General features: G+C 45.0%; 1 protein-coding gene across 1 annotated transcript in view; it reads right to left on the reverse strand.

Moving 5' to 3' along the window:
- Window positions 1-423: 423 nt before the first annotated feature.
- The window catches only part of EDAR (ectodysplasin A receptor), a 33,102-nt gene continuing 17,224 nt past the window's right edge, over window positions 424-16,301 (reverse strand). Inside the window, exons 5-11 of the mRNA XM_015561680.1 lie at window positions 15,134-15,220; window positions 14,167-14,292; window positions 13,985-14,059; window positions 13,619-13,691; window positions 10,795-10,954; window positions 9,371-9,431; window positions 424-866 (exon numbers count right to left, since the gene is read on the reverse strand). Of these exons, the coding sequence (XP_015417166.1) occupies window positions 544-866; window positions 9,371-9,431; window positions 10,795-10,954; window positions 13,619-13,691; window positions 13,985-14,059; window positions 14,167-14,292; window positions 15,134-15,220 (905 nt within the window). The 3' untranslated portion in view covers window positions 424-543. The remainder of the gene's footprint in view (window positions 867-9,370; window positions 9,432-10,794; window positions 10,955-13,618; window positions 13,692-13,984; window positions 14,060-14,166; window positions 14,293-15,133; window positions 15,221-16,301) is intronic.

A 16,301-nucleotide genomic window follows, 5' to 3' on the forward strand; every position in this document is an offset into this window, starting at 1 on the left:
ACCTCTGTCATCCCCACATTATTTGGCTCACTTGAGTGCCCAACAATATCCCCTAAACACGTTCATAGTGAGTGGGCTAGCTGAATAAATATTTATTCTACCTGGTGAGCTGCAGGTGGGTAGCTGGGAGTATCCTAGCTTTAGTCTTTAGAGTGGAAGATGGCCTCATTTCCTCTTGTTCCTTGAAACAGCCTAAGGCAGGGGTCCTCAAACTACGACCCACGGGCCACATGCAAATACAAATACTGTATTTGTTCCCGTTTTGTTTTTTTACTTCAAAATAAGATATGTGCAGTGTGCATAGGAATTTGTTCATAGTTTTTTTTTTTTAAACTATAGTCTGGCCCTCCAACGGTCTGAGGGACAGTGAACTGGCCCCCTGTTTAAAAAGTTTGAGGACCCCTGACCTAAGGCATACTCTGGTAACATACCCTTGACTCTTGGCCATCTGTTAGCATCACCCACAGCTCTAGAGTCATTAGATCCTGAGCTCTCATTAGATCCTTGGTGCATCCCAAGAAGAATGTTCCACAGGCATGCTCTTCAGGATGTAGTGGGCAGCTGGGAGGCAGGTGGTACAACGCCGGCCCACTCTAGTATGTCCGCACACAAGGACTCCACAGCATCCAGCCGCTCTATCTGCACCAACTTTGTGAGCAGCTCTGGGATGCTGTAACCTGCAGTGCTGATGCGATCAAAGAGCTGCATGCCATCTGTCATGCCCCCAATCTCATCCCTCTTTAGTCCAAAGCTCTCTGCAAGGTGGCGCCACGTTTTCACAATGGCCTTCTCAGAGTTGTATGTGGAGCTGAGCATTCGGCTGGTCTTCTCAAGGCAATCAAATGGCAGCTCCGTAGGGCTGAGGCCTGTGGAAAGGAAGGGCCACAGTCATGCTGCAGATGGCAGTCAACAGAAGACAACACCATTAAATTATTTTTAAACCTTTTAAAAATACGTAAAATAAAACACAGATACAGAAGACCACCCAAAATAAATGCATAGCTTAAGGCAAACAGTTCACAGGACTTCGGCAGCCACATGAGAAGTCTTTTCATAAACCTCAATCTCATTAATGGCCTTTCTTCTCCTAAGAAAATAACTACCATAACCATATTGACTATAACAGTTATCCTCTCGACAACATTTGCAGCAATCACCAAAGCCTTCCATACAGGCTACTCTCAGTTGAGTAACCCTGCATACTTGGACCTGGGCAAGGAAGGAAGTCAAAGGGATAGTACCATGACCCTTTCCGGGGACAGTAGTAGCCTTTATGAAAGATGCTCTCAAAGACAGACCAATCTTGGTGTTTGAGAAATGTGAGCCAACTCAGTGGTTCACAGACTTTGCTATACATTAGATTCACTTAGAAACATTAAAAAAAAAATTGATGTGTTGCCACTTCTGGAAGATGGAATATTTCTCTGGGTAAGTAGAGCTAAAACCCCTGGCACTATATATAAAGCAAACATAAAAAGATTCTAGAAAGTGGAGAAAAATGATTGCCGAGGACCTCAGCACTGGGGCAATGATACAGTGGTGAGTTTCTTGGGTTTTCTCTTGCCTCATCATCCAAATCATGGAGCTGAAGAGTTCAGCAATCCAAATTCCAACAATAACAAAAATACCTTCAACAAAAGCCTGTTCTCTCGAATTAAAGCACTAGGAAAAGAGAAGCTTAGCAAGAAGAAAACATTTAGACAATACTGCTTTATTGCAGCTGTCACCACAGAAAAACTGTGGTTCTACCACCACCAAGGCCAGCAGAGGCTGACTGAGGAGTCTGGCTGTAACCCTGCACCAGGTGGTGTCAGGGAAGGCTAAGTAGGGAGCCTGGACTTCCTTATTATCAGCTGGTAACAAGCCCTCAACTCCCATTGTATCAGTGGAGACCACTTGCAGAAACAGATTCCCACTCCCAAACCAGCAATAAAAAGGAGCCAACAGTTGGATGTCAAATAGGCCGAGTGGGAACTTGACCATCTACCTGCATCACACCTGCCAGTAACAAGGTGGCGCCCTTCCCCCTACCACAGAGGCATCACAGGAAGCCAGCTACAATAGAAGGCTTAAGTAAGATCCAGAGTCTCATAACACGACATACAAGTCTAGGTTTCAATAGATACTCACTCATCATACCAAGAACCGGAACCATCACAAATCAATGAAAAAAGGACAACCAATAGATACCAACACTGACGTAAGATATGTTAAAATTATCTGACGAAGTTTTTAAGTAAGGCATGATGAAAATGCTTCAAAAGTAATTTCAAACACGCTTGAAATAAATAAACAATATTGAAAGCAAAAGATAGAAAACATAAAGCAAAAGAAAATATAAAGCAAAAAATAGAAAACTCATTAGATATGTCCAATGGCAGAATAAAGGCAGAGGAAAGAGTTAGTAAACTGGATAATAGAATGGAAATTACTGAATCTGAACAACAGAGATAAAGTAAACTGAAAAACACAGAGCCCTAGGGACCTGTGACACTGTGACAAAAATTCTCACTTTTGTTTCATGGAGTCCTAGGTAAGGAGAAGGAAAGTGGGGCTTAAAGAAATAATAATGGCTGAAAACTTTCCAAACTTGGAAAGAAACAAAAGCCTACAGATTAAAAAATCTGAGAAAACTCCAAACAGGATAAACTCAAGGGAAGTCATTTCCAGACACATCGTAAATAGACTTCTGAAAACTAAAGACAAGAAAGTCTTAAATGCAGCCAGAGAAAAGCCACACCTTACCTATAGGGGAAAACAATTAGAATGACAGTGGGCTTCTGAACAGAAAACTGGAAGCAGAGGGAAGTGGCACAGTGTTTTCCAGTAATAAAAGAAAAGGGCTGTCAACCCAGTATCATATCTTTTAAGTGAAAATATCTTTTAAGAATGAAGGCAAAATCAAGACATTCTGAAGATAAAGAAAAACTAAAGGAATTTGTCACTACCAAAGCTACCCTAAAAGAATGACTAAAGGAAGTCCCTAAACAAAAAGGAAATGATAAAAGAATAAACCTTGGAACATCAGAAAAGAACACAGTAAGCATAATTTGAGTAAATATAATAGGCTTTTTTTCCTTTTCAAGTTTTCTGAATTATTATTGTAAGTTGATGCAACAGATGTGGTTCTAACTACATGTAGAGGAAATATATAAGACAACTATAAACAGAAAGGACATAGGCAGGTAAGGTTTATATACGTCACTGAAGCTAGTAAAATAATGGCTAGTAAAACTCTGTGGACAGGTTGAAAGTAAAATAATGGAAAAAGATATATCATGTAAACATTAATAAAAGAAAAGCAGAAGTGGCTATCACAGCAGATAGAGTAGACTTCAGAACAGAGGAAATTATCAGAGACATAGAGGGACATAATATAATGATAAAAGGGTCTATTCAGAAAGAAGACAGAGCAATCCTATATGTGTATGCATCAAACAACAGAGCCCCAAAGATGTGAAATAAAAGCTGGCAGAACTAAAAGAATAAATAGACAAATCCACAATTATAGTTGGAAACTTCAACCCTTCTTCCTCAGTAACTGGTAGAATAATTACAACATAGAACTTAACCACACCATTAACCAAAAGAATCCAATCAACATTTACAGAACACTCCAACCAATAATAACAGAATATACATTCTTTTCAAGTGCAGGCCTTATACTTCAACAAAATAATTTAAAATAACTGAAACTGTATGCAGAATGTATTCTCACAATGAACTCAAACTATAAATCAATAACAGAAAGATAACAGGAAAATCTTCACACACATTTGGAAATTAAACAACACACTTTTTTTTTTTTTTTAGCAGAGATTGTATTTGGTTCATACATTTACTTACCCATGGAGTTATTGCATTTATAGACATCGTTTATTTTTCAAATGCAGAAACACTGTTTTCAGAGACCTTTATTAGGTTTCTGACAGCTTCCTTGACTTTCTGTTCTAAGAAGATTGGTTTGTATGTGAGGGTGAGGGAGGAAAGATGTGGGGGTCCTCATCTTTCTGGGAGGTTCCGTAACCAAAAACTATTGGTGCTTCCCAGGTTGGAAAGGGTCACTGGCAGTCACTTCCTGCTCTGTATCCTGCCTCCCTCCTCGAGCAGAGCCACTGGCATTGGGAATAACTCCACAGTGCTGACTCTCAGTGCAATCTGCGAGCTCCGCTATTCACCTGGCTTCTGTCTTGCACCACTGTTAATGCATTTGGTGTGCTATGAGGACTAAACAAACACTTCTAAATAATCCAGGAGTCAAAACAGAAATCTGAAAGGAAAATTTTAAAATAATTTAAAATGAAAATACAACATATCAAAATTTTTAGGACACACCTAAAGCAATATGAGAAGAATAGATAAGTTACAAAATACATAAAATAGATATATTACGAAAGAGGAAAATCTCAAATCAATAATCTAAGCTCCCATCTCAAGCATCTAGAAAAAGATTAGCAAAATATACCCAAAGTAAACAGAAAGAAAGCTATAATAAAGATAAGAGCATGAATCAATGCAGTTGAAAAAAGAAAAACAATAGAGCTAAACTTGAAAAGAGCCAGCCAATTCTTTGAAAAGATCAACAAAATGGACTAATCTCTAGTAAGATTTTTGAATAAAAAAATAAAAAAATGACAAAAATTATCAATATCAAGCAATTGAGCATATCACTACAGACCCTGAAGATGTCAAAAAGATAATAAGGGAATACACACATAAATTTGACAACTTAGATGAAATGGAACAATTCCTCAAAAATCATAAGCTACCACCACTCACCCAGTTTGAAGTGGATAATTTGAACAGCCTTATCATGATTAAAGAAGTACAATTTGTAGTTTTAAAAATCACTACTCCCCAAGAAAAATCTATAGGCTCACATTGTTCCATTGGAGAACTCTACCAAATTCAAAGAATTAACACTAATTCTACATAAAATCTGGAAAATAGAAAAGGAGGAAACACTCCCCAGCTTATTCTGTAAAACTAGTATTAGCTTGATACCAAAACCAGTACAAAAAAAAAAAAAAGAACACTACAGACCAATATCCCTCCTGAATGTACTAGCAGATGCAAAATCCTCAACCAAAGATTAGCCAATAGCCCTGGCCGATTTGGCTCAGTGGATAGAGCGTCAGCCTGAAAACTGGAGGGTCCTGGGTTCGATTCCAGCCAAGGGCACCTGCCTGGGTTGTGGGCTCAATCCCCAGTGGGAGGCGTGCAGGAGGCAGCTGATCAGTGATTCTCTCTCATCATTGATGTTTCTATCTCTCTCTCCTTCTCTCTTCCTCTCTGAAATCAATAAAGAAATAATAAAAAGATTAGACAATAGGATTCAACTATATTCAACAATATATTAAAAGAATTATATTCATAAGAGTGGGCTTTATTCCAGGGATGCAAGACTGATCCAATATTTAAGAAATAATGTAATCTATTCACGAAACTAATGTGAATTACAAACAAACAAAAAACACCCTAGGCTAATGTTATACTTAATGGTGAAAAACTGAATGATTTCCCTTCAAGATTAGGAACAAGGCAAGGATGTCTGCTCTCCTCATTCTTAGTCACATAGTACTGAAGTTATAGCCAGTGCGATGAGGCAGGAATGGGCATACAGATTGGAAAAAGGAAATCAAATTGGCCCCATCTGCAGATATGATTATCTGGGTGATTGTCAAGGAATCTACCAGAGAACCAAACCTTATAAGTGACTTCAGCAAGGCCACAGGATATAAGATAGACATACAAAAATCAACTGTATTTCTACATACTAGCAATTAAAATAGACACTGAAATTAAAGTAAAACATCATTTATAATCATTCAAAAATAAATGAAATACTTAGGTATAAATCTAGCAAAATAGGTACAGGACTTGTATTCGGAAAACTATATAATGCTGGTGAAAGGGATAAAAGAAAATCTAAATAAATGAAGAGACATACCATTTTCATGGTTTAGAATCTAAATAGATGTCAAATCTCCCAAACCTTGGTATACAGATTTGCTGCAATTCCTATCAAAATCCCACCAAAATATTTTGTAGATATAGGAACAATTATTCTAAAATTTATATGGAAAGTCATAGGAACTAGAATAGCTAAAACAATAAAGAAAAAAGAATGAAGTGGGAACAATCAGTCTGTCTGATTTCAAGACTTACATAAATACTAGAGGCCCAGTGCATGAAATTCATGCACGGGTGGAGTCCCTGGGCCTGGCTGGCAATCAAGGCCGATAGGGGCCAGGCCGATCAAGGGCCAGAGAGGAGGGGATGGTCGCTGGGCTGAGCATGGAAGGAACTGACGCCAGACGCTGATACTGCCATCGTTGGCGCCCTGCCACCATGCGGTTCCACGCCTCCCCCTCTCCTTCTTCCCTCACCACTGTGCCGCCACCATGGTGGGTGGGCAGTGGGCTGATTGGGGCCTGCTGGCCAGGGGGAGGGTCGGGGCACAGGAGGTTGGCTGCTGGCCCTGAGGAGGGAGCTGGCCCTCAGCCTCCCTGGGAAAGGGAGGCTGCCGCTGCCACCCACCCCTGGCCCAGGGGCTAGGGAGAGGAATCGCCAGAGGTTGGCCGGCTTGGGGAGGTTGGCTGTGGGAGTGCATTGACCACCAGGGGGCAGCTCCTGCGCATCATAGTGCTGGTGGTCAGTGTGCATCATAGCAACCAGTCAAACGGTTGACCAGTCGAATATATATATATGTCAAGATTATGTGATTTTGGTAGAGGAATAGACACACAGATCAATGGAAAAGAACAGAGAACCCAGAAAATACACCCACACAAGTATGCCCAAGCTGATTTTTGACAAAGGTGCAAAAGCAATTCAATGGAGGAACGATAGTCTTTTTAACAAATGTTGCAGGAGAAAGTAAAATGTAGAGGAAAAAACAAAACAAAACCTCAACCTAAGTCTCATATTATGTGAAAATTAACTCCAACTGCTCATGGACTTAAGTGCAAAATTAAAAATCACAGGAAAAAAAATCATTGGGATCTAGAGCTAGGTAAAGTGATCTTAGCTTTGATACCAAAAGCAATCTATAAAAGGAAAATAATAAATATGACTTATCAAAATTTAAACTTTGCTCTGTGAAAGACCTTATTAAGAGAATGAAAAGACAAGATTCAAAGTAGAGAAAATATTTGCAAATCACAAGTCCATCAAAGGGTTAGTATCTAGAATTTTTTGAAAAACTCCCAAAACTCAACAGAAAAAAAAAATTCACACAATTCAGCTGAAAGATGGGCAAAAGACATGAAGAAACATTTTACCAAAGAGTCATACAGATGGCAAATAAGCCCATGAAAAGATGCTCCAACATTAAGGAAATACAAATAAAAACCACAATGAGATATCAAAGACACATAACAGAATGACTGAAATAAAAAGAGTAACACCACTAAATGCTGGCAAGGATGTGGAGAAACTGGATCACTCATACATTGCTAGTAAGAATTAAATGGTACAGCCATTTTGGAAAGTTGTTTGCCAGTTTTAAAAAACACTAATCTACCATACCACCCAACAATTCTGGGCATTTATCCCAGAGAAATAATGATTTATGTTCACATAAAACCCTCTACATGAACATTTACAGCAGCTTTATTTGTAATGGCCCCAAACTGGAAACAACTAAGATGTTCTTAAATGGATGAATGAGTGATTAAACAAATTGTGGTACATCCTTAACACAGACTACTAGTTAGGAATAAAAAGAAACAAACTACAATACATGTGCCAATCTGGATGCATCTCCAATGAATTATGCTTAATGAAAAAAGACATTTGCAAGAGGTTACAGTAGTGTATGATTCCACTTATATAACAATTTTGAAATTACAAAACTATAGAAATGAAGAACAAATTAGTGGTTGCCAGGGGGTGGGGTAGCTAGGAAGTGAGTGTGGCTACAGAAGGGCAAGCATAGATATCCTTGTGGGCTGTCTTCAGTGCATCCATGTCAACACCCCGGTTGTGACTCTAGGGATGGCCTGGCAAGATGTTACCATTGGGAGAAACTGGGTAAAGAGTATCACACGGCCTCTCTGTATTATCTCTTACTAATACGATGATCTCAAAAGGAAAAGTTTAATTAAAAACACAACAAAAGACACTGATGCCTGGGACTCACCCCAGACTAATTACACAGGGAACTAGTGTAAGACTCTCCGAGGGGCTAATGTTCACTCAAGTCTGGCACTGCTGGTCTAAGGTTCCCAGTGGCACCGTGGGCGCTGTAGGCACATGAGAGCGTAGCTGAGTGCACAGGATTCCAAGCCCTTCACCCACCCAGTCTCACTGGAGGAGCTCCTCTTTCCTAAAATTAATTTGAAAAATCGCTGTCCCTGAGGTCTGGGCTCTTAAAACAAAGACACCGTTGGAGCAGAGAAGAGCTTTCCTGGGTGATAGAATGCAAATCTCAGACCATCCTCCACTGGGCAGCTGATGGCTCCAGCCACATAAGCTGGATCAGACAGGCTGGCCTGGGGCCTGACTTTATGGAGCGAGGCCACATTTCGGCACACAGCTGAGTAGAGTTCTTGGCCCCCTGGATTCAGCCTCAGGAGTTACTTCTGACCAACAGAACACCCAGCCAATAAGCCTGCCCTGGGTTCAGCGTGCTGGGCTTGGCCCAAGTGGACAAATGAGTGGGTACCAGGCTACACGCCTGCTGCCTGGGCCAGATGGGGAAGTCCATGGAGGGGGCCAGGGAGACAAAACCAAGTGGCCCGATGAAGCTGGGGTAACCCCCTATCCTCAGTGACGGGAGTTGTATCTCCTGGGAGACAAGATAGTGATATAGAAACATCATTTGGAAGAAATTGGGAGTGTGCATTCTGGTTTCAGATAGAAATATAACCAGAATATAAACTCAGTCGTGCCCACAGCCTGGGCAGTCTGACTCAGTTTGTTAGGAGACATCTTTACGAAGGGAGACCGCCACACACCGCGAGTGAGAGGGAAGGGAAGGACGGCTATCACATTTTGGATAACTGATGATTATCAAAGATTTTGGAGATGATAATGCCAAAAAGAGACAGCACGTGGGGCACGGGAGGACACGTAGCCCTTCCACCCATGCTCTCGCTAGAGCAGCCGGTGTCCTGACTCCATGTGCCCCTCAGCGAGGCCCTGCACTAGGGGAATGCTGGCTCCTTGGCCTAAAGGGAAATGCTGGGAAAATGTGTTAACATAGCTTGGAATCAAATTCCATGTCCCTCCACCTGAAATCAGTTCCGCCAGTGCTTCTGATGAGGAGCATGACAAGTTGGACGGGTGACGTTTCTCAGTCCCTCCCCGGCGGTTGGGAAGTGAGACCTGGGTGAGTGTCCCCCTGGACAGTCCTCCTTATGCTCACCTTCGACAACTCCACACACGTTGGCATACACATCCAGTATCTTTTTCCTTCGACTTTGAATCTATGAAAATAGTTCAGAGAATGTTAATTTTCAGGAAGGAGGGAATGGTAGAAAACAATGAATCAAGTCTTCCATCTCAATGTTGGCAGAAAGCTGCTATCCCCTGGTTTCCAGCTAGTGATGCTGAATCAAGTCCTCACGTGAACATCTTATCTGTAATTCAGAAAGAAAGCCTTCCTCTGGGTTGTGCAACTCAAGCACCCTTCCTGCCCACGGCGGGTTTCTTAGGCTCACTGGGCGTAGACTCACATGACAACCAGAGGCCACATGTGCACTGGTCTATTTGTAGGATAAATGCCAGGGACCTCAGCTTGCCAGCAGGCAGCCAAGAGATGAGGCCCATAACGGGCAGGTATAGAACTGGCCCTCCTTGAAAGGCCCTAGGCCCCCTCGTAACCACTCCCTCGGCCTCCAGGGTTCAGCAAGTGACAGGCCCCACTGCAGAGGTCACTGAACTGAACAGCTCATGAGGTCTCTGTCAGAACCCAGGCCCGATCTAGTCTCTCAACAGGGACGCTTTTACCAAGGGCAGCACTGCCTAGCAACCGAGCTGCCCTGAGGCTTGGATGCTAGACTCTCAAGTAGCCTAGGCAGGCAGCCCCACACCCCTCCACAGCACCGTTCAGGTGGCCTGCTTCAGGGGACAAACCCTGTGGAGCATTCTTACATGAAAGTGTGCATGCTATGTCGCTATATGGCTGTGTGGTCAGATAGTACACAGCTATTTGTTCTATAGCATATAGCTATGCATTCATATAGTATATAACTGTGTATTCATATAGCTATATTATAAATAGTTATATTTAACTATTATATGTGTGGTTGGATATAGGGCAGTGATGGCGAACCTATGACACACGTGTCAGAGGTGACAGGCGAACTCATGTTTTTGGTTGATTTTTCTTTGTTAAATGGCATTTAAATATATAAAATAAATATCAAAAATATAAGTCTTTGTTTTACTATGGTTGCAAATATCAAAAAATTTCTATATGTGACACAGCACCAGAGTTAAGTTAGGGTTTTTCAAAATGCTGACACGCCGAGCTCAAAAGATTTGCCAACACTGATATAGGGCAATGTGTTTACGAAGTTTTTCCTGTCCTATGGCATTCCAAGCAATTTTAACTTTTTGTCTTTGCTTATTTATTTTCTTCTATGAAGCTACATAAGAGAAATAAGTTTTCTGTTTTTACAATCTTTTGTTTTAAATCTGTCACTCCAGCTGTGTTTGCTAACTTGGGCGGTGGGAGTAACACCGTGCCCCACAGCAGACTCATTGGAGAAGGGGCTCGTGTCTCCTGGGTGTTACTCAACCGCGCAGTGAATCGCAAGGTGTGCGCATGGACTGCCAGAGCCTCACCCCGGCTGACTTCGGGGTGGTGGCCGCCTTCTCCCTGGCCAGGTGGACCAGCGACAGCAGGCACAGCTCCGGGGAGCCCTGCTTGTCGGTGGCAGGCTCCTCATCACTGTCCATGCTCCGACTCAGCAGCTGCTCGTTCTCAGATGAGGCATCATTCTCACTGTGGAAACAAGGAGGGGTTTTATTAGCGCTGCCTGGGAAGGCGCCGCCTGGACACGTCCTTCCAGTGATGGGCAGAGCAGGGACAAGTTTCTTAAACTTTTACTCAGCAGCTCATGGGCACGAGATGAGAAAGCCACAGCCTGCTCTCTGTTCCTTTCCGGACAAGGAGGGTGGATGCAGGGTGGCCCACAGGCACTGGGTAAGGGGGACTCGCAGGGGCCAGTGAGGTAGGGATGGCACCAGCTCATCTCTCCACCCCATCCAGTTTGGGAAAGGGTTCTTGAATATGATATGGCTTTCTATATTTCATCCAGAGAAGCACAGAGCTCAACCTTGTGTTTTCATGTAGCAAACAATGTGGCGGGCCAGCTCTCTGGGATAGCTGCACACAGAGCCCATGCACATACACAGAGCCTGAGCCTGGGGAGCCCCTGGGAGGGGGGCTGGCTAAGATGTGTGCCCATGGGGTGAGCACCACAGCAGCCCAGGGAGGGGCTCTGGGAAATCTTGCAGGAAGGCGGGTGGCTCAGTCACACCGCTGCTCACTGCCTAGCCCGCACCCCTAAGCACATGTGGGTTGAAGCTCAAACTCTCAAAATCATTCCAAATATATGAAAACAACATTCTTTTTTTATAGGCATCCTGCTTGTTTCCTGTGGTTTGGCTAAAGAGTTATATTTGCTAATAACTGGATTGCAGTAATGAAGCCCACACTCAACATAACCGAGGGGACAGAATGATACAAAGAAAGCAGAAATGGTGAGAGACGCCCACCAGGGTTCTGGCCCCGGGGGAGCTGGCTGGCCTGCTGCTGGCCCCACTGCGTGCAGGCCAGGTGGGAAGGCACCACTGTCCCCAGACCACTGAGTGGCCTCAGGCCCTTTCCCTAAGACCTGAGAGAAGGCGGAGGGGATGAAAGCTCAGTGACTTGTCTTTTAAAACAATTGCTGAGTGTTAATTTTTATTTAACATTTGTGTAGGAAACAAGTAGGATCCTCAAATATTTCCTTCGTCTTTAGAGGAAACTTAAGTCATAGGGTGTGTCCCTGCTCTTTTGAGTGTTCTTCCCCCCACCACATGGGATTAGACAGAGGAAGGTTGGAGGAGCGACTTGTCTGCAAGAGGCACACTGCAGAGCCCAGTCCCCACCACACAGCTGCCAGCCTGGGTTCTCTCCTGGTAACAGCAGCTTGGACCTGGCCTACCCTTGCCAGATGTGCACAAAGTTACTCAGACCAAAAATTTGTGAAAAATGACCATTGGCAACAGAGGCACTTATCAGAAATAACCATTTTCTACAGAACTGCCACGTTGAGCGCACACAATTGCTTTTCTTCCCCAGTGTGCAAAGATTTTACGATCTAAGTTTGCTTCCTACCCTTGTGTCAGGATGTTGTTTTCTAGATGAGATAACACGTTGGGTAGTGCTTTATAAATGCCAAAGCTCCATGCAAACATCTTGATTCATTATCATTCCTAAAAAGCAGGGCTCTGCCAGGTTCAAGTCCCCTGGAAAGCTCCCACGCTGGGAGTCAGGGAGGAGGGACGGAGCCCCTGCTCCTCCGCAGCCAGCTCGGTGACTCCGCATGGCCTCTGCCCGCATCTGCCACAGGGGCGTTTGTGTGGATGGGGTCCTGGGACAGCCAAGGGTGGACTATTAACGTGGCATGGATTTTTGGAACCTAAGGAGGACTAAGTCCAAATGACCTGGCCAGGTGACTCAGATGGATGGAGTGTCTTCCCATACACAGAGAAGTCATGGGTTCGGTTCCCAGTCAGGGCACATACCTGGTTGTGGGTTCAGTCCCTGGTCAGGGTGCATGTGGGAGGCAACTGATCAATGTTTCTCTCTCTCTAATCAATGGGAATTTATCCTTGGGTTAGGATTAAAAGAAGTTTACTTCCCTTCACTCTTGATGTTAAAGCTGGGGCTGATTCTACATCCCAACGTGTGTGTGGCAAATATGGTAAAGACTTCATGCGTCCAATCTCTTCCTTAAGGGGCCTTATTTCACTGTGTTAGCGCTTGGGCCAGAGCCTGTGGAACACACACTGCAGCCAGATGGCCTGAGCTTGGCCCCCAGCCCTGCCACTCCCTAGGTCTGTGACTGTAGGCCCATGACAGCTTCCTACAATGTGCACAATGTTAGCACCCTGCTCATAGGGCTTATGAAGGTAGCACATGCACACTGGAGGGTGACCTGCACCAGGTGTTTGGTAGCCGTCTCCATCACCACTGCTGCAGTATCGTGGGGACATCAGTCCTGGTGTCAGCACTGTGCTGTCAGCATGCGCACTGCCAGCAGCAACTAACTGTCATATTAACCCGGCAGCTGTGGGGTCCGCACGAGGCAGGTGCACGTTGCAGAGAAGGGCCTGGGGCATCTGGCCCTGGAGGATGGCAGGGGTTCACCACCTGCCCCTAGCACCCCCTGGCCATGCTGTAGGCCAACAGTGAGGCTGAGACCCTGGGCTGACTAGGACTGCGCTGCTTGCTGGCTGCTGGTTGCTCCCTCTGGAGCTGTCCCCCGCACAACCTCCAGCCAGCTGCCAGGTTTCTCAGAGCACTTCTCCCCTGGCGTGGCCAGCTGCCCTTCCTACTCAGGACCCCAAGGACTCCTCACTTCAGCCTGGAACTGGGGGCTGCTTTGGTTTGACATACCTCTTGGCAGTCTTTGCTGGAGCTGCTGTCAGTTTCTCAAATTCATCCTTTTCAGAGAAAATCACCACACTGTCTGTGGGTAAACAGAAAGATTGGGGAATGGAGGAGTTAGTGTCAGCTCCAGCTCTGAGCTTGTCCTTCTGCTGCTTACTTCCTATTTAGCAGACCTGCTTGGTGACTAAATCACAATGCCCTGAGGATTAAGCACCACGTGGCTGCACTGACACCCCTTCCCAGGATCCCTGTGCTAAGTGGCAAAGAGCCTAGCCAGTCAGAAGGCCAGGCTGCTGGGGTAGTGAAAAGAGGGTCAGACAATCTCCACCCTGAAGACAGACTCCCATGCTTGTGGGGACTCTGTTTGCAGACCTTGGGCCTCTTTCTTCTCTCCTTCCTGGCTCACTTGGGCTTCCACACTCTTCACTGAGTGGCTGGTACAGCAGGCTAGTTAGAGAAAGAGAAGGGTGTGAGCAGCTGGGCTCATCGACTGGTAAGGTGATGGAGCTGCTCAGGGGAGAGGGAATATGAGGCAGGCATTGGGGGACAGTCACCTGGGGAAGAAGGCTTCGTCTTCATGATGTAGAACATAATGATGAGGACAATGGCGATGGCCATGATAAAGATGGTGGACATGGCAATGATCAGAGCTGCAGCCAGGTGTCCTTGGCCTGAGAGCTCTGCTGAAGTTGGGGAGAGAAGGCAATGCCTTAGGACTCAAGTGTCCCTGCAGGAACCCACCCACCAGGCAGGGCCCTTTCTCCTTAAGACCACGCCCTGTGAACAATGTCCCTGCTACTGGGACACTTCCTAGGACCTTCAGATTCCGAAATGCTTGCTTAGTATGAGAACCCAGCCCCACAAGTTCCTTTGACCATCCCGTGTGCCATGGCTTGTGTTTGTCCAGTTGTCCCCGGGGTGCTTGCCCTTGGTTCGATTGCTTTGGGAAGCCGGCATGCGTGCCAAGTGCACTGTGGGAATCTGAAGGCAACCCTGCCTCTCTGAGGACTGGGCCATAAATATGCTTAAACCACAGGTGGCATTGAGACAGTAAAAGAGGGGATGAGGAGCCAGTGTGAGGTCTTGCTCTGAGAGAAACTGTTGACCTTGGGGGTCCTCCCCCATCCTTCTACCCCAGAAGGACTGGGGAGTGAAATGTAGTTATTGGAAATAGATATTCAATGTTGAGATCAGCAGGTTCAGATGAAAGCCTGCAACAGAATTGCTGTTGACATCAGGGCCACCACAGCCCAGGAAGCTGGCTCCTCTCCACCCTCGTCCTGAGCAGCATTGCCAACACTTAAGGAGTGAGCAGCTCCCCTCCTCCCAGAGATATTTCTAATTTCTAGAAGCTGAGGGCATTGACTGAGATTAAACCACAGGAGGGAGGTGATTTGAAGTGGAGAAGAGCTTCATGGTCATTTCTATAATTATTTTCTCTCTTCCTCTCCAGCCACCCACTCCCCCCACTTACGTCTAGGTGGTTAGCTCCAGAAGACCAGTACCTGGGCACCTGCCTACCTTTATGGGCGCGATGGAAAGGAGAGAGGGTGCTGCTGCCCGCAGTGCTGGGGAAGTGGGCAGAAACCCCCACGGTGGCTCCCGCACCTGCAAGGAGAACAGTCGCTGTGGGCTCCTCAGAGTGACCTGCAGAAGCTCCACCACCAGCACTGAAACACAAGGTGCAGCCACAGAGCTATTGGTTCATAGTCCCAGGTTATAAAGGGCTGGAGGGGCCACATAACACCTGCCATCCAAGTTATCCAATAAGACATGCACATTATTTAAAATCTAGAAAAAAATCAAAATGCAAGAAAGAAGTAAAAGAATCACCTACAGCCTCTATTTAACATTGACATTTGGTGTATTTTTCTTCAGGATTTTTGCATAATACGTTTTAAAATAGTTGTGACCAAACTGTTTAAGAGTAGGCATGAGCTTGGTCTTCTCTCAAAATGGTGACTCATAAAACTCCCATTCTATGTAAAAAAGTGGCACTTAGCAGAAGTAATATGGAAGCGGATTTTGTGATCAGACAAATCATTAAGTTGTTCGGTTAAAACAAACAAAATGTTCTACCACAGAAATGATGACATCCTGACAGTCAACCTTCCTTAGGCCAGCTTGAGTCCTGCAGTTAATAAAAATGATCATGTTTCAAAGAAGAAACCAAGATGGCGACATAGGTAAACACCGGAAATTGCTGCCTCTCACAACCACTTCAAAAATATAACTAAACAACAAAACGGACATCATTCAGAACCACAGGAAGGCGGGCTGAGTGGAAATTCTACAACTAGAAGGAAAGAGAAAAGCACACTGAGACTCAGAGGAGGTGCGGTGTGAAAGTAAAGTGCAGAGGTATGGAGGTGCACTCAGAAAGGGCTGGCAACTGAGGACACGGTTGTTTTTTTCAATCAGGAGGGAGTCTCAAGTTACTGACTGCTCTGAACTCCAGTTCTGGGAGAGTCTCTGGGGACCCAGACTCATACGGGGAGAAACTGGACTGTCTGGCATCGGTCGGAACTCGAGGCCAGCTTTCTCTCAGAGGTGCTTGCAACGATTACCGACACACTGAGATGCGGGGCCTCTTAGGGTAGGACTGAGGAGCAGCCATAGCTGCTTGCTCCGCCCTGTTGATTCCTTGAGACCCCGCCCCACCCAAGCTGTGCGCAGAGGCTTTTGCATA

This window comes from Myotis davidii, unplaced genomic scaffold (assembly GCF_000327345.1).
Source record: "Myotis davidii unplaced genomic scaffold, ASM32734v1 scaffold677, whole genome shotgun sequence".
Lineage (NCBI taxonomy): Eukaryota > Metazoa > Chordata > Mammalia > Chiroptera > Vespertilionidae > Myotis > Myotis davidii.